Below are 20,505 nucleotides of genomic sequence, written 5' to 3' on the forward strand. Positions count from 1 at the left end.
ATCTCCGTGTTAGCCAGGATGGTCTCGATCTCCTGACCTCGTGATCCGCCCGTCTCGGCCTCCCAAAGTGCTGGGATTACAGGCGTGAGCCACCGCGCCCGGCACCGTTTTGCATTATTAATGACAGTTCTCACACCTATTACTGCCTAAGACTGGGACTCTTTGGGATTGGATGGCAACTTTCTGTGTCAATCTCCCCAGTCTTGATAGTCAACAATGAAAGAGGTGCTTCCTTCAGTCCCTAGAAAACCCAAGAGCAGGGAAGGATTGTGAGCTTAGGGAAGCTGAGGCCGATACTGGGTCTCCACTAGGCCTGGGAGGGACATGACAAGCCCCTGCACAGGTTGGCATCACCCCTGAGAAGCCCAAAGGTAACTCTGAATCAAGACAGAATACTTCTGGCTAGGCACGGGGGCTCACACCTGTAATCCCAGCACTTTGGGAGGCCAAGACAGGTGGATCACTTGAGGTCAGGAGTTCGAGACCAGCCTGGCCAACATGGTGAAACCTCATCTCTACTAAAAATACAAAATTAGCTGGGCGTGGTGGTGCACACCTGTAATCCCAGTTACTCAGGAGGCTGAGGCAGGAGAATCACTTGAACCTGGGAGGCGGAGGTTGCAGTGAGCCAAGATCGCACCACTGTACTCCAGCTTGGGTGACAGAGCGGGACTCCGTCTCAGAAAAAAAAACACTTCTATCATCCCAGGAGGTTTTTCATGTCATATCCCAGTCAACTCCTCCCAGCCCCACCATCCACTGATCTGATTTCTGTCGCTAGAGGTTAGTTTTGACTATTCTAAAATTTCAAATGAACATCATCCACAGTAAATAATATAGAAAGAAAGGGAGGGAGGGAAGAAAGGAAGGAAAAAATGCAGATAAGGATGTCCTGCAATAGGGACCTTGGGGCATGCCCCCAACCACACAACATGAGCACTCACCTCCGCCACCATCTCCAGTGTGAGGTTGCTGCCCGCATAGAAGGCGGCGGGGCCAGAGGTACCAAGTACATCCAGCACCTCAGCCAGGTCCGGCCGATGCAGCAGTGAGCCAGGTAGTGGCGGGCGGCCCGATGGCAGGAATGTCTCCCGGAAGCGCTCGGACATGTTGGGTGGCAGCTGTTCAGCCAGGGCACGGGCTAGAGGCAGGGACGGGAGGCTGGGCAGGGCGGGGCGCCAGGACTGGACCAGATGAGACGCGCAATAGGTGGGGTAGATGGGAGCTGAGTGGCCCACCCTAAGTGCCCCGACCCCCCAGGAGGCTGTTAAGTGCGAGACAGGGATGTCTCAGGGCCCTTCCCAGACCCCCTCGTTTGAGGTCACCTCCAGGTGAGGGTGGGATAAGGTGGGGAGGGGGTCTGAGGAGCAAACTGGAAGAGAGGACCTCTCTGGCTTGGGCCCCAAATCTCAAAGATTCTACCCCTCTCCGTCAACCTCATGTCTCTCCCAAATCCCCAGGCCCCACTGACCTAGATCATGAGTCATGTTGAATCCATCTTGGGCCACAGCTGCTGCGAAGGCCAGGACTTGGGACCATGGCAGCCTGGGGGGGCCGGAGAGCAGGGGGTGGAGGAGGTCCTGGGGGAAGGAGGAGGGGTCCTGGGGGGAGGGGGGTTCCTGGGAAGGAGAGTCCTGGCAAGGGAAGGGGATATTAGGAAGGGGAGTTCGGAAAGGAAGAATCCAGGGAAGTAGGAGAAGGCCACCCAAGGAGAGATGCAAACGGGGGTCCCTGGTCCCCAGGGGGAGGGTTGTTACCTGCCATAGAGCTGGTGAGCTTCATGTAGCCCCTTCACCATTCCAGGAACCCCCACCAAGAGCCCAGGCTGGGCAAGGCGGGCAGGCGAGGGAGAGAGGAGACCAGGTCACTGGAAGGGGGGTGCTGGGCTGAACTCCGCAGAGCCCCAAGCCAGGGATGGCTGGCACAGGGGAGAGACACAGGCCAAGTATCCCAGGGGAGGGACAAGCTTTCCCAAGCAGGCACCCCTCCCATCTCCCTGACTTCCTATCGGCAAATGCAGAAAGGCCTCTTTTAGCTGCCATAGTTGAGGGATTTATAAATTAAGCAAAACCTTTCAAGACCCAGGACATAATCAGTTTAGACAGCCACCTGTCTACATTGGATTTCACCAACCCCTGCCCTTTTTTTTTTTTTTTTCCTGTTACCCAGGCTAGAGTACAGTGGCATGGAGTACAGTGGCAGGCTCACTGTGGCCTCCAACTCCTGGGCTCAAGTCAAGCGATCCTTGGCGCATGCTACCATGTCTGGCTAATTTCAAAACATTTTTTGTAGAGACAAAGTCTCACTATGTTGCTTAGGCGGGTCTCAAACTCCTGGCCTCAAGCAATCCTCCTGCCTTGGCTTCCCAGAGTGTTGGGATTACAGGTGTGAGCCACTGTGCCCAGGCAACCCTGCCTTTTAAAATAGTAGACAAGGCACCTTCATTTAACCTATTCAGTTTCACACCACCCTTACTCTGAGCTCTGAAGGCTCAGGGGTGTGTTTGGCTTTTGCCACTGCACTAAGTACCCATTTTTCCAAGTTATTTGATTTCTTCTTTTTCTCTCAGCAGACAGTTGGTTTGCCTCTAGGAGTTCCCCTCTAATCTTTCAATATGTCAGGGGCTGGGAAAGTTAGAGTCAATTGGTTCAGAGTGAGATGTGTGAGTTTTATTGCATCAACTTTGTGACATTTTGGGGTACTCAGTAGCCTTTTTTCTTCCTATGTGCCAGATAGGTAAGACTGCCAGAGAAGTAAGGTGTTGCAGTATTACCTGTAATGAACCAGCCAAATTTTCTAGTTCATTATTTTATTTTGGGGGCTGCCTGTCTCTCTCATAGCCTAAGAGAATCCTGCTCAATTCTTTTTTTCCACTCTCCTAGTAAATACTTAGCAAATTAATGCTTGGGTTAGCAGAAGGGCAATGAAGAGAGACTCCCCTGAACTCTCTCTTCTCACCAGGGTCCCCACCTTGGTCTCCCAGGATCTTTGCAGGGTCTCTTCCCTGAGGCCCCCTGGTGCGGACTCCCGGAAATCAATTACGTGGCTCTCATTTCGTCGGATGTCATGTACCAGCATCACGCCCCCACTGGGAGAGACACAGAAGTGGAAGTGTGATGATAACATGCTACCTCTCTGTACAATTAACATGCCACCCCTCCACCACCAGTGGTGACAGCTATAGGCTCAGTTTGTCATTTGGGGTCAGGTGTCTGAGCCCTCTCCCCAGCATAATTCATAGACTCAGCCACCCTAAGAGGATGGGAGTGAAACCAAGAGGGTTGGAGACCCAGGGTCCATGGACCTCTTCTACCCTGTCACTGGAGACTTTAATCCCTGATTAGGAAAAGCCCAGAGACTGGGAGAACAGGATGTTCTGCCCCATGCCCCCACCCTGGACCAGAACTGGACCCCTGCCAGCTTCCTGCACCTGTCTACTTGGTGTGTCCCTTGCCCCTCCTCCAGGACTGGATTATGTAAGGATAGAACATGCAAAACCAAAAGAGGAATTTCTTTGGTAAGGCTTGGAGAGCTGATCTTATAGGAGCCAAGATAGGAACTTTGTCAGCTTGTTCCTTTTCTGTGGCTTCTTTACATCTAAGATGGGGGCTGCAAACTTAAATGCCCACAGCCAAATGACAAAATAAGGCAAGCTGGACAGATAAACAAGAGGAAGTGGTAGAAACTATGGCAAACCAGACAGCGCATGCCCCATTATGGGAAGCAGCTTCTATTCCACTCCAGATAACTTCAGCCATGTGAAAATGTGAGCCCAACTTGTTATCGAATTTCCCGATTGTTCAAGAGATATTGGAAATCTGGATTTTTATGAAAATTCTTAACTTTTTAACAAGAGCAAACAAAATTTGAAGACAGTTCAGTGTCTAAACCAAACCAGTCTGTGTGCTGGGTATTGTCCATGGGTGGCCAGTTTGCACCTTCTGTTTTAAGAGTTCTTAGCGTGGGGCATATTTTTGGAGGAGAGAGGGTCCAAGGCTTTTCATCAGACCCATAGGGATGTATGATCCTAAGAGTTTAAATATCTCTGCCTTAAGTGATGACAGTATACCTCCAACTGTGCACCTTAATTTATGGTTTACAAATTTCTTTTTCCAGTTAAAAAAAAAAAAAGCTTCTCAAAACACTTTCAGGTTTTCCATAAAGTAGCTTTGCTCTTCTGACTCTATCCAGGAAGAAGGGGGTGAAATTTGGTATAGAAAGAGAAAACGCAAGCAGTTGGGGCCCAACTGCCCCTCTCCCTAAGTTAGGAGTGCTCCACATGAGGCCTGCAGACCAGGAGGCAAGAAACAGGCCTGGGGGACACCGACCTCCACTGCTCCTTACCCGCCCAGGCCAGAACTGTGGGGAGCCACGATCCCCAAACACAAGGCTGCTGCCACCGCTGCGTCCACAGAAGATCCCTGTTTATTGAGCACCTCGATGCCCAGTGAAGTGCATCGGGCAGCATCGGTCACCACGGCACCCTGCTGGAAGATCTGGGAGGGGAGAGAGGACTTGGTAGGGGCAGGAGGAGCTATCCGCCTCCCTAGGGCACCTCCACTAGCCCCAGAACTCTAGGGGGGGATGAAGGTCGATGCCCTACCCTCTTGTTGCCTTGACTCTGCCCTCATTACCCCAAGTGCCTTCTAATGGATCCAGCCCCTTCCTTGTTCTGTCCCTCTCACGCCCTGGAGTTCCTCCCTTTGGGACCTTCCTCTCCCAAGTCACCACCCTCTGTCCCGTTCCACCACTCAGCCATTCCCCAGTTTCCACGGTTCCTCAAACATTACCCCACTCCTCCCCAGTTCCCTCCCCCTCCCCATTTGTCCCCCTCACCTGGGGTCTCCAAAGTAGATCTGCATGACCAGCGCCACGGTGACACCTGTGGCGAAGGTGAGACAGGCCGTGACGATGACCGTGAGCCCGTCCTGGCGGCAGGAGCACTCGGCTGCTGCCGCAGAGAACGGGTCTTTGCGCGTCTCGCGTAGCGGCGACCCGTCTTGGCTGCCCATCTCCGAGGATGACGATGGCAGCCGCTGCAGCCGTGCTGACTTCAGGAAGGAGTCCGGGTCTGCAGGCAGGCAGCCGGGTCGGTCTGGGCACCTCCTACCTGGCCCTGCCCACCCTCTAGGCGGAACCATTCAGCGCTTTCCCTGCCCTGCCCCTGTCACACAACCCCCCCATTGGCTAGCACTACTCACCTTTCCTCATCTTCGCATGCACCCCAGGACAGGCGGGGGCAAAAGTGCCCGGCTGGGAAGAGACAGGGACCTCCCCAGCTGGGCAGCAGGGAGGCTGGATTCCCGCCCCTCCCTGATACCTAGGCCAAATTTCCTGGCACCCAGGGCCCAGGGCTGAGAACACTTCCTGGGGGGTGGGGTGGGGGTTCCAGCCCTCCCTGGAAATCGGATCCTGCCCCAGTTGGGGCTCAGCTGCTGTGCAAGGAGGCAGCTACATAAACAGAGTAGAGGGACCCTCCCTTCCAACCTTACTTCAGTTATCCGTTCACTCATTCCTTAAATATGGAGAGCCCTATGTTAGGTGCCAGGGGAAGGGAACAGATAGTTCCTGCTCTCATGTGGTTCATAGAGCCCTGGAAGAAAAAGCCAATAAGCAAAGGAGTCTATAATTACAAGTTGTGGCAGGTGCTATGAAGAAAAAGGAGGAAATGACAGAATAAGGGTGGGTGGTAGCGGACGGAGGATTCCTTAGCTGCAGAAATCATGGAAGGTCTCTCAGGAAGTGACTTTTAAGCTGAAAACTGAGGGATGAGAAGGAGCCAGCTATAATGTAGAGCAAGGAGTACGTGTGTGGAATGTTCTGGAAAGAGGGAATAGCAGATGCAAAGGCCCTAAGGTGGGAATGAGCTTGGTACATTAGAAAAAAAATAAGCAAGGCCTGGGCGGCTCTGGTGTAGCAGGCATGGGGTAAGAGTAGTGAGGTTGGAAGCCAGGCCAGACACATGCTGAGCGCGGTGGCTCACTCCTGTAATCCCAGCACTTCGGGAGGCCGAGGCGAGTGGATCACTTGAGGTCAGGAGTTTGAGACCAGCCTAGCCAACACGGTGAAACCCCGGCTCTACTAAAAATACAAAAATTAGCTGGGCATGGTGATGTGTGCCTATAATTTCAGCTACTTGGGAGGCTGAGACACAACAGTCACTTGAACCCACGAGGTGGAGGTTCCAGTGAGCTCAGATCGCGCCACTCCACTCCAACCTGGGTGACAGAGTGAGACTCTGTCTCAAAAGAAAAAAAAAGGAAGAAGATATGTGAGGCTCTACCAGCCTGGGGAAAAGCTTGGGTTTTACCCTAAGGATTATGGGAGGTCACTACTAGAGAGGCTATTTTTGTTTGTTTTTGAGATGGAGTTTTGCTCTTGTTACCCAGGCCGGAGTGCAATGGCACAATCCTGGCTCACTGCAACCTCCACTTCCTGGGTTCAAGCAACTCCCTTGCCTCAGCCTCTCAAATAGCTATGATTACAGGCACATGCCACCACGCCTGAGTAATTTTGTATTTTTAGTAGAAACAGGGTTTCAGCATGTTGGTCAGGCTGGTCTCGAACTCCTGACCCCAGGTGATCTACCCGCCTCAGTCTGCCAAAGTGCTAGGATGACAGGTGTGAGCCACCGCACCCAGCCCACTACTAGAGAGTTTTAAGCAAGAATGTGAAACCATCTGTTCTGCGTTTTGTTGTTGTTTGAGACAGGGTTTGGCTCTGTTGCCCCAGCTGGAGTGCAGTGGCACCATCTCAGCTCACTGCAACCTCTGCCTCCCTGCAACCTCTGCCTCCCAGGCTCAAGCCATCCTCCCACCTCAGCTCAGACTCCTGAGCAGCTGAGACTACAGGCGTGCCCACCACACCCAGCTAATTTTTGTATTTTTTGTAGATGGGATTTTGCCTTTTGCCCAGGCTGGTCTCAAACTCCTGACCTCAAGTGATCCACTCACCTCGGCCTCCCAAAGTGCTGGGATTACAGGCAAGAGCCACCGCGCCCAGCCTGTTTTGTGTTTTAAAAAGATCCCTCTGGCTACTGTTTGGAGACAGACTGGAGAACGATAGGAGTGGAGGTAGGAGAGAACTGAAAGCCCACTACTTGCTGGTGGCTATGGACAAGTCACTCAAGTCATGCACCTCACCTTCCTCATTCTAGTAATGGAGCTAATCCCTAACTGGTGGGATAGGGGTACAAGGATTCCATGAGGTGATGTGCACCCAGTGCACTATAGGTACTCACTCCAACTTATTTCTATTCCTCTTCCATCTTGGCCAGGGCTGAGACTCTCTTCCATCCCATAGCTCCCTTCTCTGAGTGTTATTAGCTGTGAACCTAGGTCCCTAAATGGCCTAAAGGTCCTAGGTGTTTATGAACAGTAAAGAAATAGTCTGGTACCTTGACCTTATGCTGTATTCACAATATGTTTTTTAAAGTTTATTCATTCAATATTTTTTTAGTACCTGCTACTGTGCACTAGGAGTATAACCCTTTTAAAAGTCTGTGTGATAATATTAAAAACTGACGATTTTATTGTTCTGTTTAAAATACATGGTTCACTGATGCCAACATAATAAACATCCAAGTTCCTTGTGGTGTTTAAAGGCCTACATGATCCACAATCCCATCTTTTGTGTAAATAAGAAACCAAATATATAGATAAAATGATGATATATGCAACAAATGTTTATAATTACAGAAGTTACTCTTGGGGAAGGATACTGAAGATGGGAATGAAATGAAATGGGGTGGGAGTTTTTTTGGTTTGAAATTTTTACCACTTACATGTATTTCCTTTTTAGAAATCAATACATGAACCAGGAGTGCTAGTGCATGCCTGTAAGCCTAGCTATTCAGAAGGCTGAGGCAGGAGGATCACTTAGAGTCCAGAAGTTCAAAGCTGCAGTATGATTGCAATATGAATAGCCACTGCACTCCAGGCTGGGCAACACAGAAAGACCCTGTCTCTAAAAAAAATTAACATCTATATTTTGAAATGAAAAGGAAAATTACAGGGAGATAGGAATGGGAAAGGAGACTTTTAATTTTCCTCACTATTGCTTTTTTTTTTTTTTTTTTTTTTACCATGAACATGTAACTTTTGTTTTGTTTTGTTTTGTTTTGAGACAGAGTCTCACTCTGTCGCCCAGGCTGGAGCGCAGTGGCACAATCTCAGCTCACTGCAACCTCTCCCTCCCAGGTCCTGCCTCAGTCTCCTGAGTAGCTGGGGTTACAGGCGCATGCCACCATGCCTAGTTAATTTTTTATATTTTTAGTAGAGGCAAGGTCTCACCATGTTGGCCAGTCTGGTCTTGAACTCCTGACTTCAGGTGATCTGCCTGTCTCGGCCTCCCAAAGTGGTAGTATTACAGGCATAAGCAAGCGCACCCTGCTGTTTTTAAACTTTACCTTCAAAAAAAGTTTATCTTCTGAGAATCTCCCTCACTTCATAATGCTTGCCTCTAACCCTCAACACCAGCACCAAAGAGTCTGTAAATAAAACTGGAATTCATCCAAACAAACAGATGTTAAACACCCACTGTGGGCACAGAACTCTCCTTGGCCCCTAGAAACGTCTTTTGTTGTTGTTGTTGTTAATAGAGACAAGGTCTTGCTATGTTTCCCAGGCTGTTCTTGAACTCCTGGGCTCAAACAATCTTCCTGTCTCAGCCTCCCAAAGTGTTGGGATTACAGGCATGAGCCACTGCACCCAGCATTAGAAGTTTCAAAAGAAGTGCGGGAAAGGGTTTTGAACTTACATTTATTGATGCTGACTACATATTAAGCATTTTACATATATTCCCTCATTGAAGTGTTCCCAAGACTTTATGAAATAGGTCCCACTCTCCCTACTTTACAGATGATAAAACTAAGACCGAGAAAGGTGATATTGCCCATCTCAGGTCATAAAATGAGTAAGTGGGCCAGGTTTGGTGGCTCATGTCTGTAATCTCAGCACATTGGGAGGCCGAGGTGGCAGGATTGTTTGAACCCAGGTGTTCAAGACCAGCCTGGGCAACATAGTGAGACTCCCGTCTCTACAAAAAAAATTTTTTTAATTAGCCAGGCATGGTGGTGTGCACCTGTTGTCCCAACTACTTGGAAGGCTGAGGTAAGAGCATCACTTGAGCCTGGGAGTTTGAGGCTGCAGTGAGCCATGATCATACCACTGCCCTCCAGCCTGGGTGACAAGGTGAAACCCTGTCTCAAAAAATTTAAAGTAAAATATAAAATAAAATAAAATGGGCCGGGCGCGGTGGCTCAAGCCTGTAATCCCAGCACTTTGGGAGGCCGAGGCGGGCGGATCACAAGGTCAGGAGATCGAGACCCTCCTGGCTAACACGGTGAAACCCCGTCTCTACTAAAAATACAAAAAACTAGCCGGGCGCGGTGGCGGGCGCCTGTAGTACCGGCTACTCGGAGGCTGAGGTGGGAGAATGGCGGGAACCCGGGAGGCGGAGCTTGCAGTGAGCCGAGATCGCGCCACTGCACTCCAGCCTGGGCGACACAGCGAGACTCCGTCTCAAAAAAATAAATAAATAAAAAATAAAATAAAATAAAATAAAATAAAATAAAATAAAATAAAATGAATAAGTGGCAGAACCAAGAGTCCGTGTAACTAGAAAGCCTCCTTCCCATTGCTCCACATGGCATCAAGAGCCATTTTTACCCTCAGAAACCAACCTTACAAGCTAATTTTTGTTGCTATTTCTTGGTACTTATTGTTTTGTTTATGAGACATAGTTTTCCTGCCAGGCTGGAATGCAGTGGTGCAATTTCGGCTCATTGCAACCTCCGCCTTTGGCTTCAAGCAATTCTCATGCCTCAGCCTCCCAAGAAGCTGGGATTATAGGCATGCGCCACCATCCCAGCTAATTTTTGTATTTTTAGTAGAGATGGGGTTTCACCATGTTGGCCAGGCTGGTCTCAAACTCCTGGCCTCAAGCAATCCGCCCATCTTGGCCTCCCAAAGTGCATTACAGACGTGAGCCACCGTGCCCGGCCCTACGTACGGTTTAATTTGTTTTCTCCAGTCAGATATAAGAATCCGGGAGATAAGGCTGGGCGCGGTGGCTCAAGCCTGTAATCCCAGCACTTTGGGAGGCCGAGACNGGTTTAATTTGTTTTCTCCAGTCAAAAAAAAGAATCCGGGAGAAAGGGCGGGGGGGGGTGGCTAAAGCCTGTAATCCCAGCACTTTGGGAGGCCGAGACGGGTGGATCATGAGGTCAGGAGATCGAGACCATCCTGGCTAACACGGTGAAACCCCGTCTTTACTAAAAAAATACAAAAAACTAGCCGGGCGAGGTGGCGGGCGCCTGTAGTCCCAGCTACTTGGGAGGCTGAGGCAGGAGAATGGCGTAAACCCAGGAGGCGGAGCTTGCAGTGAGCTGAGATCCGGCCACTGCACTCCAGCCTGGGCGGCAGAGAGTGACTCCATCTCAAAAAAAAAAAATCCGGGAGATAAAGGTGACATGCCCCTATCATAGCTATTCAAGACTCTCTACTCCATCAATCCATCATAAAGTTATTCATTTATACAATAAAAATATTTACTGAGTACCTACTATGTGCACTGTGGAACAGCTAGGGCAATAACAGTGTTGATTTTACTGATTGGGAAGAGCAACAGCAGGATACTGGGAAAAGATTAATTTGCAACCAGATTAAGATGGGAGAAAAGACGACAAGTTCAATTTTGGTTATTATAAATTTGTGGGACACCAGAAGAAGATGTCTGGAAGTTGTTGGCCTAGTAGATATCTAATTTTTACCTTCAGGGCTCATCCCTGGTATCTGCTTAGATACCACTTCTTATTCAATTTTCTTTTAAGGAACATTCTCTCTCCTCAGCCCACTCCCTCATCCCTGACCAAAGTATATAACTCAGACTTGACCAATCAGAACAGGTAACTCTGTGCAGTAACAGGCATGTGAACAAAATCCAGGCCAATAAGATCCAAACTTTCTTCTTTTGCTGGAACTATTGGGAAAGAGAAAGGCTCTCTTTCTATTACACTTAAGTTGTTAAGTTAATAGGATGTAAGCCTGTAGCTGCTGGGGGCATCTTGCCCACAATAAAATGAGAGGCCTTCTGACAATGAAGCCCACCGAAAGAAGGCAGAGAAAAAGATGGAGAAAAGTCCATTCCTTTTTAGGTACCTTAATCCAGCTATGCCTGAAACCCATATCCCTGGACTTTTCAGTCGTGCTACCCAGTAAAATTCTCTTTTTTGATGTAGCTCAGTTAAGCTGGGTTTATGACAAAATAATCCTGAACAGAATTGATTATATAAGTCCAGAGTCTAGGAGAGTGATCTTGGCTAGAGGTTAGGGTCACCCCTGGCTTGTCGTTTACTCCCTTAAGGGGAGAATCACTAAAAAAAAATAAAATAGAATAAAAATGAATATATATAATATTTTATATGTATATATAATTTTGAGACAGTGTCTCACTCTGTTGCCCAGGCTAGAGTGCAGTGGTATAATCTCAGCTCACTGTAGCCTCAACCTTCAGGGCTCAAGCCATCTGCCCACCTCAGCCTCCCGAGTAGCTGGGACTACAGGCATGCACCACCACGCCTGGCTAATTTTTGTATTTTTTGTAGAGACAGGGTTTCGCCATGTTGCCCAGGCTGGTTTTGAATTCCTGAGCTCAAGCAATCTGCCCACCTCAGCCTCTCAGAATGCTAGGATTACAGGTGTCTGCCATCATGCCCGGCAGAATCACCAAAGATATCTGAACCAGGGAGTGGCATGACCAGAAGTGCAGGGCGATGGATGGACTGGGGTGGGGACAGGGGCAAGAGGTAGGAGGCAGGAGGAGTAGGAGGAGCCTATGAATAATATTGATAAGAGAGGTTGGTGGTTTAGTCTACAGTGGTGATGACAGGGATGATGAGTAGGAATTTGGAAGATACTTAGGAGGGATACAGAGAGCACTTGATCACCATTTGGAAGTGAGAAGAAAAGGAGTCCAGCATGCCATTCGTTCTTGGCAGACTGGGTGAATGGCAGTGTCATTAATGGAGAATGGCAGTGGAGGAAGAGCAGGTGCATGGGGAAGGGATATGATGAGTTCAGCATAGAACATGCTAGAGATGAGGCACTTGCAGGACATCTGGAGACACAGGCCTGGGAGAAAAAGGAACACATGAGCTTAGAGCTCAGAAGAAAGAAAGTATTTCCCAACCTTGGAATGATCACTGTCTAGCTCTCTTTCCCACAGAGCCTAATGTGGGATGCCTGGCACTTGGGTTTAGGGAATGGCAGGCCAGAGACAAGCTGGGCACAACCAAGGTCCTGGCTAAGAGGATGGTGCTGTGCCACTAGATGGCACTACCAGGTTGAGAACACAGGAGGCCATGTCAACCTGCAGTCTGGTCCAGGTGAACCAAGGGAGTCTTGGGGCTTGGAAGTAGGATTAGGAGACATGGCATTCGTATGATTACACTGATATGATGGCAACACACAAACCTGGCGCATAAATTTGGCATAAGTTATAAGCTCCCAGAAGCTCAGATGACTAGGATCTTGGCTGGATTTCCGTACAGGTGAGGGCAGAGCCTGTACTGAACTTCCCAAAATACTCCCTGAGGTTTTGGAACTTGCTCTCTCCTACCATTATTTCATCCTGAGATCTTCTCTCTCATGCATTTATTCATTCAACAATTATTAATTGAGCGCCCAATAAATATATAGAGATGAGGTTTTGGGTTTTTTTAAATTTTTTTTTTAATTTTTTTTTTGAGACGGAGTCTCACTCGGTTGCCCAGGCTGGAGTGCAATGGCACGATCTTGGCTCACTGCAACCTCTGCCTCCCAGGTTCAAGTGATTCTCCCTGCCTCAGCCTCCTGAGTAGCTGGGATTATAGACACCTGCCAGCAGGCCTGGCTAATTTTTTTTTTGTACTTTTTGTGGAGACAGGGTTTTGTCATGTTGGCCAGGCTGTTTTTGAACTCCTGACCTCAGGCAATCCACCCGCCTTGGCATCCCAGAGTGCTGGGATTACAGGCGTGAGCTACCACGCCCAGCCGGTGTATTTTTTTTTTTTTTTTTTGAGACTGAGTCTCACTCTGTCGCCCAGGCTGAAGTGCAATGGCATGATCTCAGCTCACTGTAACCTCTGCCTCCCGGGTTCAAGTGATTCTCCTGCCTCAGCCTCCCAAGTAGCTAGGATTACAGGCACCCGCCACCATGCCCAGCTAATTTTTGTATTTTTAGTAGAGATGGGTTTTCACCATGTTGGCCAGGCTGGTCTTGAACTCCTGACCTCAAGTGATCCACCTGCCTCAGGCATGAGCCACCGTGCCTGGCCTAGGGAAAAGGTCTTGATATTGGAGAAAGGAGAGGGAACAAAACAATCATGATCCCTGCCCTCATGGGGCTTACAGACAAGGAGTAATCAGATAATTGCACAAATAGGCTGGGCGCCTATTTGTGCCTGTAATCCCAGCCTGTAATTCCAGCACTTTGGGAGGTGGAGGCAGGAGGATCACGAGGTCAGGAGATTGAGACCATCCTGGCTAACATGGTGAAATCCTGTCTCTACTAAAAATACAAAAAATTAGCTGGGCGCGGTGGTGGGTGCCTGTAGTCCCAGCTACTCCGGAGGCTGAGGCGGGAGAATGGCGTGAACCCTAGAGGCGGAGCTTGCAGCGAGCCGAGATCACGCCACTGCACTCCAGCCTGGGTGACCGAGCAAGACTCTGTCTCAAAAAAAAAAAAAAAAAGATAATTGCACGAATAAATAATCACAGATTTTGGTAAATGCTAAGACACTTCAAAGGGCCAGAAGAAAACATGTCAGGCAGTTCCAATCTCTAGGTCAAAAGAGCCAGGCATTCTCTGTTGAGCTGGAAGAGGAAACTAAGGCCCAGGACAGGGTAGGTGTGCCCATTGTCACTCAGTGAGTCAGGGCTGTATTAGGACCAGAAGCCTCACTCCTGACTACTGAATAAAAGGCTGATATCCATCACCACACATCTTCCCACTCCTCTCCCTGCTACCTCCTGATTTCACTCCCTTTGGAAAATCAGTTTTGATCTGCAGCCCTGACATTTGATGTCCATAAACCTCTCAACCCCATCCTCATTATCTCCTCACCCCCACCCCATATAGAGTGCAGTCCAGTCAGGTTGGCAAGGACTGCTGGTTAGGGCCAGATGACTAGAAAGTGTAGAGGAGAAGAGAATTTGGGGCTCTCAGACTGGGAGCAGCTAGGGAAGGGCCAGGCCGAAAAAGCAGCATCTGCCAGGCTGGGAAGAGACAAGGCTCAAGTGCAGGCACTGCGAGGAAGCGCGAGTGAGGTAGAAGGATGCTCTAATGCCAGGAAGTGACGTGCAGGGACAGAGGGATGGGGGATGAAGGATGAAGAATGGAGGGGAGGATGGAGCTGGGCCACATGGCTAGGAGGAAGAGCAGCAGGGAAGGAATGCACAGAGAGCTCTTTGCTCCCAGGTTCTTCCAATCCCTGTCTCCTCCCTCTCTACTCCCACTTCTCACAATTCCAGCAGAGGGCTGAGGGGAACACAGTAAAATTCTGGAGACTGCTTCCTAGCGAGCAGAGTACCTTACTAATACCCCGGCCAGATCCATGGCTCGGGGAGAGGTGGGGTAATCCACAGGACAGTGAAGGCGTTCTAGTCCCCAAGGACTTTGAGAGGTCATGCAGTCCATGCCTCAGTCTCCCAATACCCAGCAGAGCGGAATCATATTCTCTTTACCCCTCCCTACACATGAAGAGATTCTCCGCTTCTCTCAGACCCTCTGCTTCCCACAATCCCTGGCTGTGGGGAACTTCTCTTAAGGCATAGATTGGATCCCTCTTGCTGCAGTCTCTGACTTGGTTTCTCGTATCCTGTCCTCTGTGGCTAGAGAAAGGCCTCTTCTGGGTGATCACAGAGGTTCCTTAGGATCCCCCCTCCAACATTTCTTCATCATTAGTTGGTTCTTCCCAGAAGGTAAGCCCAATCCCTTCTACTGCAGTCCCTAGCACACTCCCCGTTGTCGCATCCTACGCCTCCAAGGCAGAAATGCACCCCTTCCCCACCAAATAATTAACAGAGACAAGGGAGCAGAATGGAGAGGTCCAAGAAGATGGGGATGAATTAAGGAGATGGAGCTGGAGGTGGATGCTCTACACAGAAGAAGGAAGACCGGGACTTCCCAAGGCAGGGCAGGGACGGGGCCAGCGGGCCTCACCGGTGTCGGGGTCTCCCAGAAAGGCGTCCTCGTCCTTGCGGCCCCTCAGCGGGGCCGCGGGCGCCGGCTCGTCCTCGGGCAGCCGCGGGAAGCTGGTGATGCTCATGTAGTCCACTGGTGAGTAGGCGCCCAGGGCGCTCTCCTGGCTGGCCTCGTTCTCCGCCGCCATCCTCGCCCGCGCCCCCCAGCAGCGCAGCGCCTGCCGGAAGTGGCTGCGGCGGGGAGTGGGAGGGCTGAGGGCGGGGCCTGAGCTTCGGGACAGCCGGGAGGGGCGCCTCACCCCGCCCTTGCCTGTGTCCCGGTCTGTCTCGCCCCGCCTGCTCAGCGCTGTCAGCCTGCAGCTGGCACGCAGGTGCGCGTAGATGGAGAGCCAGGAAGGCAGCGCAGGATCGAGGGGAGAGCGCGGAGCAAGCGAGACTTCAGTGGCTCTGCACTTTACGCAGCTCAGGGACCAAACCCCTTCCTCTTTCCAGTCTGAATCCAGCTAGTATCCTCCTCAAATCCCAGGCTTCCTTTTCGGGCTCCAGACCCTTTCACTAACCGCAAATCCCTCTAGACCCCGATCCTGTCTCTGACCCCAAACTCCTCGGACCCCGGACCGCTCGTTGAACTCCGAGATCTTCCTCCTCCGATTTTAGACTCCTCCTCCAACCTTAGACCTCTTTTCGACTTCAGACTCTGTCTTCACCCGCAGGCCCTTTTGAAAACCCCAGCCCATACTTCGTCCCCAGGCCTCTTTGACTGCAGACTCCTCTTTGGAGAACAGTTCTCTCCCCTGACCTCAGATCCTTTCCCGCACCCCGACACTTCTGACTCCTCTTTCAACCTCATTCTCAAACTTTAGTGTGTGTTAGGGTCTTTGAAAGCGGATCCCCAGATTCCACTCCAGAGATGGTGATTCAGTAGGCTGGGATGAGGTCCTTGGAACTGAATATTTACCATCGTTTTAAGAGTTTTGATGTGGTTCTGGAAAGGACACTTTGAGAAAGAAGGAGTGGTGGTAGTGGTGGTAGGGCAGGAGTGGGCCAAGGTGGGGAATAGGTCTCCATAGTCTGAATGTCTGGGTTCTATTCTGCTACCGCTCAAACACTTTGTAATCTTGGGCAAGACAATTAATCTCCCTATCAGTTTCCCCATCTGTGAAATGGAAAGAATAATAGTACCCATTTTATTTTTTTTTTATTTTTTTATTTTTTGAGACGGAGTCTCGCTCTGTCGCCCAGGCTGGAGTCTGGAGTGCAGTGGCCGGATCTCAGCTCACTGCAAGCTCCGCCTCCCGGGTTCCCGCCATTCTCCTGCCTCAGCCTCCCAAGTAGCTGGGACTACAGGCGCCCGCCACCTCGCCCGGCTAGTTTTTTGTATTTTTTTAGTAGAGACGGGGTTTCACCGTATTAGCCAGGATGGTCTCGATCTCCTGACCTCGTGATCCGCCCGTCTCGGCCTCCCAAAGTGCTGGGATTACAGGCTTGAGCCACCGCGCCCGGCCAATAGTACCCATTTTAGAGGGTTGTCATGAGGATTAAGTAACAGAATGGAAAGCAATTAGTATAGGGCTTGGCACCTACTCAATAAATGGCATCATCATCATCATCATCATCATCATCATCATTGCCTTAATCTGGTAAACTCATTACCTCCAAACCTATCCATCCTCTCTCCACTTAGAAATTCCAACCACACTACAGCTTGTACTACTTCTCTATATCCAAGGATGAGGGAGGTTCCTTCTCTTACGAGGTTTCTGGTCCAAACTTTCATTGTGAAGTCCACAGGAAGAGAGAGGGGGCTGGTGAAGCCTCTATACACACATTCTTTCTCTTCCCAACCCCAGACCAGTCTCGGATAGCCTGAAGTGCTTGAAAAATCTACTATATGCACAGCAGCTGCAGTAGCAACTATAGACAGGAGGGGGAAGCAGTGTGTCGGGAACAGCTCTGGGGTTTGGGGGTAGGACTTGGGAGAGACGATAGGAAGGAGAGGGCTACTCAGAGCTGTGTGGTAGGAGTGCCCAGGGAGGGTAACAGTCTATCGCCAAAACGTGTACCCATTGTGTGTGCCTCTCCCCACCCCAGAGAGTTCTTATCTCCTCAGTGATGTCTGTAGGGTCTATTGCACTACCCTGAGGTCTAATCCCTCCAGTGGGACCTTTCTCCACTCAACGAGGTCTGCGCCTTCTCAGTGATGTCTACTCCCACAGTGTAGCTGGTGGCTCCTCAGTGGGGTTTGAGTCCTCTGGTAGGGTCCATGTCTCCTTAGTAAAGTCTATATCCTCTGTATCTCCTAGGGGAAATCCATGTCTCCTCACTAGGGTAAGTGCCCTTCAATGCCATTCATGTCCTATTAGCAGGGCCAAGGGCTCTTCAGTCGAATCTGAGAACCCCCAGCAACATCTGTGCTCCCTTAGTGGAGTCCATGTACTGTCAGTGAAGTGTGTGTCCCTTTGGTGCAGTGGATGTCTCCTTGATGAAAGTATCTGACCCCTTGGTGGGGTCCATGTCCACTCCAAGAGGTCTGTACTCCTTCAGCAGGCCCTGAGATTCCCGCCCTCCTCAGGATTGGGCAGACTCTCGGTCTCCCATAGGAAGATTTTTTTTTTCAGCTTAGGGTGTGCAAGGTTTACGGTCAGCTGGGCAAAGAGCAGGGAAGTAGGTGGGAAGGGAGGCTGGGCTAGATGGGGTCACAAGGCCTGTGTAGGCTTCAGGAGGTGGGAGCTGCCTGCTTCAGGCCTCAGAATCACTCTTGCAGTTAGAGATTTAAGAATCCTTCCTGCCTTGACAGCCAGTCTGTGAACTGATGGGTGAAGTGAGTCCTTCTTCATGGTGAGTGCAGGTGAGAGACGGAGGAGGGTCCTGCCTGACTTCTTTCTGGGGTGGAGGGGCGAGAGGGAAGCTAGAGGTAATTAAGCCCAGGTTGTAGTGGTGGTGGTGGGGGTTTCCCTTGGTAAAGTAAAGAGACTGTGAAGGAAAGAAGAGAATGTGGGCTGGGTGCAGTGGCTCATGCCTTTAATCCTAGCACTTTGGGAGCCCAAGGAGGGCAGATCACCTGAGGTCAGGAGTTCAAGGTCAGCCTGGACAACATGGTGAAATCCCATCTCTACGAAAAATACAAAAATTAGCTAGGCGTGGTGGTGTGCACCTGTAATTCCAGCTACTTGGGAGGCTGAGGCAGAATTGCTTGAATCCAGGAGGCAGAGGTTGCAGTGAGCTGAGATCGTGCCATTGCATTCCAGCCTGGGCGACAGAGCGAGAGACTCCATCTCAAAACAAAAACAAAAAACAAGAATGTGAATGATTTTTCCTATTTGCACAGACTCTGATATTTTACAAGCCTTAGCTTCAAGCCTGATGAGGAAGTAAAACCAAATCTAGAGTCAAGGAACCTAGCTTTGACCCTAACCTGATCGTTATTTGCTCTCTGACTTTGCACCAGTTCCTTCCCTTTCCTGGGTTTGCCGTTTGTGCAATTAGAAAGTGGGTTTATTATAAAAAACCTGAATGTGTCTCCTAGTCTTCACTTATTGAGTCTTGTACTTTAGATCTGGATGGAGATTTGTGAAGGCAAGGAGATTGAAGACATGTCCTCATAAGAGGGAGAAAATCTGAGCTGGTTCCAGGGTGAGCAGAGAGGGGGTGCTGTCACCAGAGCATGCCCTCAAGGTCATGGGAGAAGTTTTTCCGGAGGACGGAATGTGGGTGTGGCTCAGAAAAGGGGGAACTAGAGGAAAGGGTGTCACCTGAAAGAGACCCTACCCCACATGGCTTTCCAACTGAATGGGGTGATAGTCAGGACTGTGCAATCAGATCACGGGGCGGCTCCGCGATGGACCTTACTCAACTCCTCTCCTTAGTCCAGCCCCTTCCCTTTCGATCCCCGCCCTAACCCAACCCCTTATCTGTCACTCCAAGACCCCACCCCACTCTGGTCACTCCATGGCTCTGCCTCCTCTCCTGTCACAACCAGCCGGGTTACTCCCCATCACTCCATGGGCCCACCTCCTCTCCTGTCCTGCCCGGCCCCGCCCCTCCTCTGGCATTCTACGGTTCCACCCTCTCAACTTGTCGCACCCGGCCCCGCCCCTTCTGCTTTCACTCGACGGCGTCACTCCTTCCGGCAAGTCAGCTCCGCCCCATCCCGGGACTTTTCCTTATAGTATTTCTGTCCTTGCTAACCTCGATCCCGCCCCAACCAGGCATGACCCCGCCCCTCTGGCACCGCCCACCTGCCAGACCAAGCCACGCCCCCACTCGCCAGGCCCCGCCCCTCTTCGGAGGCCCCGCCTCTAGGTCGGCCTGTTTTCTCAGTCCCGGCACCCGCCGCTACCGCAAAGGCGGCCACGGTTCTAGGAACTTGACGTGATGGGGCTTCCTGAGGAGCGGGGCCGGAGCGGCAGCGGCAGCCGGGGCCAGGAGGAAGCGGGAGCCGGAGGCCGGGCGCGGAGTTGGTCTCCGCCGCCCGAGGTCAGCCGCTCCGCGCACGTCCCCTCGCTGCAGCGCTACCGCGAGCTGCACCGGCGCTCCGTGGAGGAGCCGCGGGGTGAGGCCCGGCCCGGGTGGGCCTCGGGGTGTCAGTGAGGAGAGGAGTGGGGGCTCCCTGGGGGAGTCGGGTGCTCCCTTGGGAAGCTGAGGGGGTCCGTGAGGAGATGGAGGTTCTATGAAGGAAGAATTGAGGTTCTTTGAAGATGGAAAAGGGATTCCGGGAGGAGACGAGGCTTACATGGGAGCTGGGGAGTTCCTGGAGACTTGAAGGGTCCGTGGGGGAGATGTGGGTTTTTGCGAGGAGACGCGGGATTCCGTGAGGGAAGAAGTGAGGTTCCTTGAGATTGAGACGGGGAGGTCGGCCAGGAGAGTGAAAGTTTCTTGGGAAGAGAAGGGGAGTTCCTGAGGCGAAAAGAGGGTCTCTAAGGGGCGACAGGAGCCTTGAGGGGAGGAGGGCCACGAATAGAACTTTCTTTGCTTCCCTTTCACACCAGCTCGGCCGCTGCCTCCTGAGATCTTTAACCTGTGAACTGTTGAGGGCAATAACGGGTCTGGTTCCCATCTTGGGGTCCTCAGATTAGTAATCGAGTCCCTGATCTATTTTTAGTATATCGGACATCCCAATAGAAATTACGCGGTATAAGACTCAACGAGTTACTATGATGTCAAGTTGTTTTATTTTTATTTTTTTAACTTGGGCTGGGATTGTATTAATAATAATTCAGAAGTTCTGATAGATGGTTCCATGTCTGTTAAAATGTGTGAGGAAAATCGTCCGGGAGCAGTGGCTCACGCCTGTAATCCCAGCACTTTGGGAGGCCGAGGCGGG

At 50.8% G+C, this 20,505-nt stretch overlaps 2 protein-coding genes across 3 annotated transcripts in view; one reads left to right on the forward strand and one right to left on the reverse strand.

The window, feature by feature from the left end:
• GGT7 (gamma-glutamyltransferase 7) overlaps positions 1-15,414 on the reverse strand; it is a 29,912-nt gene extending 14,498 nt beyond the window's left edge. For both annotated transcript variants that reach the window (XM_017878797.1, XM_017878807.1), the window contains exons 1-7: positions 15,202-15,414; positions 4,841-5,071; positions 4,345-4,501; positions 2,971-3,088; positions 1,758-1,825; positions 1,472-1,545; positions 945-1,141 (exon numbers count right to left, since the gene is read on the reverse strand). In XM_017878797.1, the coding sequence (XP_017734286.1) occupies positions 945-1,141; positions 1,472-1,545; positions 1,758-1,825; positions 2,971-3,088; positions 4,345-4,501; positions 4,841-5,071; positions 15,202-15,370 (1,014 nt within the window). In that variant the 5' untranslated portion in view covers positions 15,371-15,414. The remainder of the gene's footprint in view (positions 1-944; positions 1,142-1,471; positions 1,546-1,757; positions 1,826-2,970; positions 3,089-4,344; positions 4,502-4,840; positions 5,072-15,201) is intronic.
• Positions 15,415-19,346: 3,932 nt separating this feature from the next.
• Positions 19,347-20,505, forward strand: part of ACSS2 (acyl-CoA synthetase short chain family member 2) — a 51,178-nt gene continuing 50,019 nt past the window's right edge. The window contains exon 1 of the mRNA XM_017877485.1: positions 19,347-19,734. Within this exon, the coding sequence (XP_017732974.1) occupies positions 19,557-19,734 (178 nt within the window). The 5' untranslated portion in view covers positions 19,347-19,556. The remainder of the gene's footprint in view (positions 19,735-20,505) is intronic.

This window comes from Rhinopithecus bieti, unplaced genomic scaffold, assembly GCF_001698545.2.
Source record: "Rhinopithecus bieti isolate Rb0 unplaced genomic scaffold, ASM169854v2 scaffold_65, whole genome shotgun sequence".
Classification (NCBI taxonomy): Eukaryota; Metazoa; Chordata; class Mammalia; order Primates; family Cercopithecidae; genus Rhinopithecus; species Rhinopithecus bieti.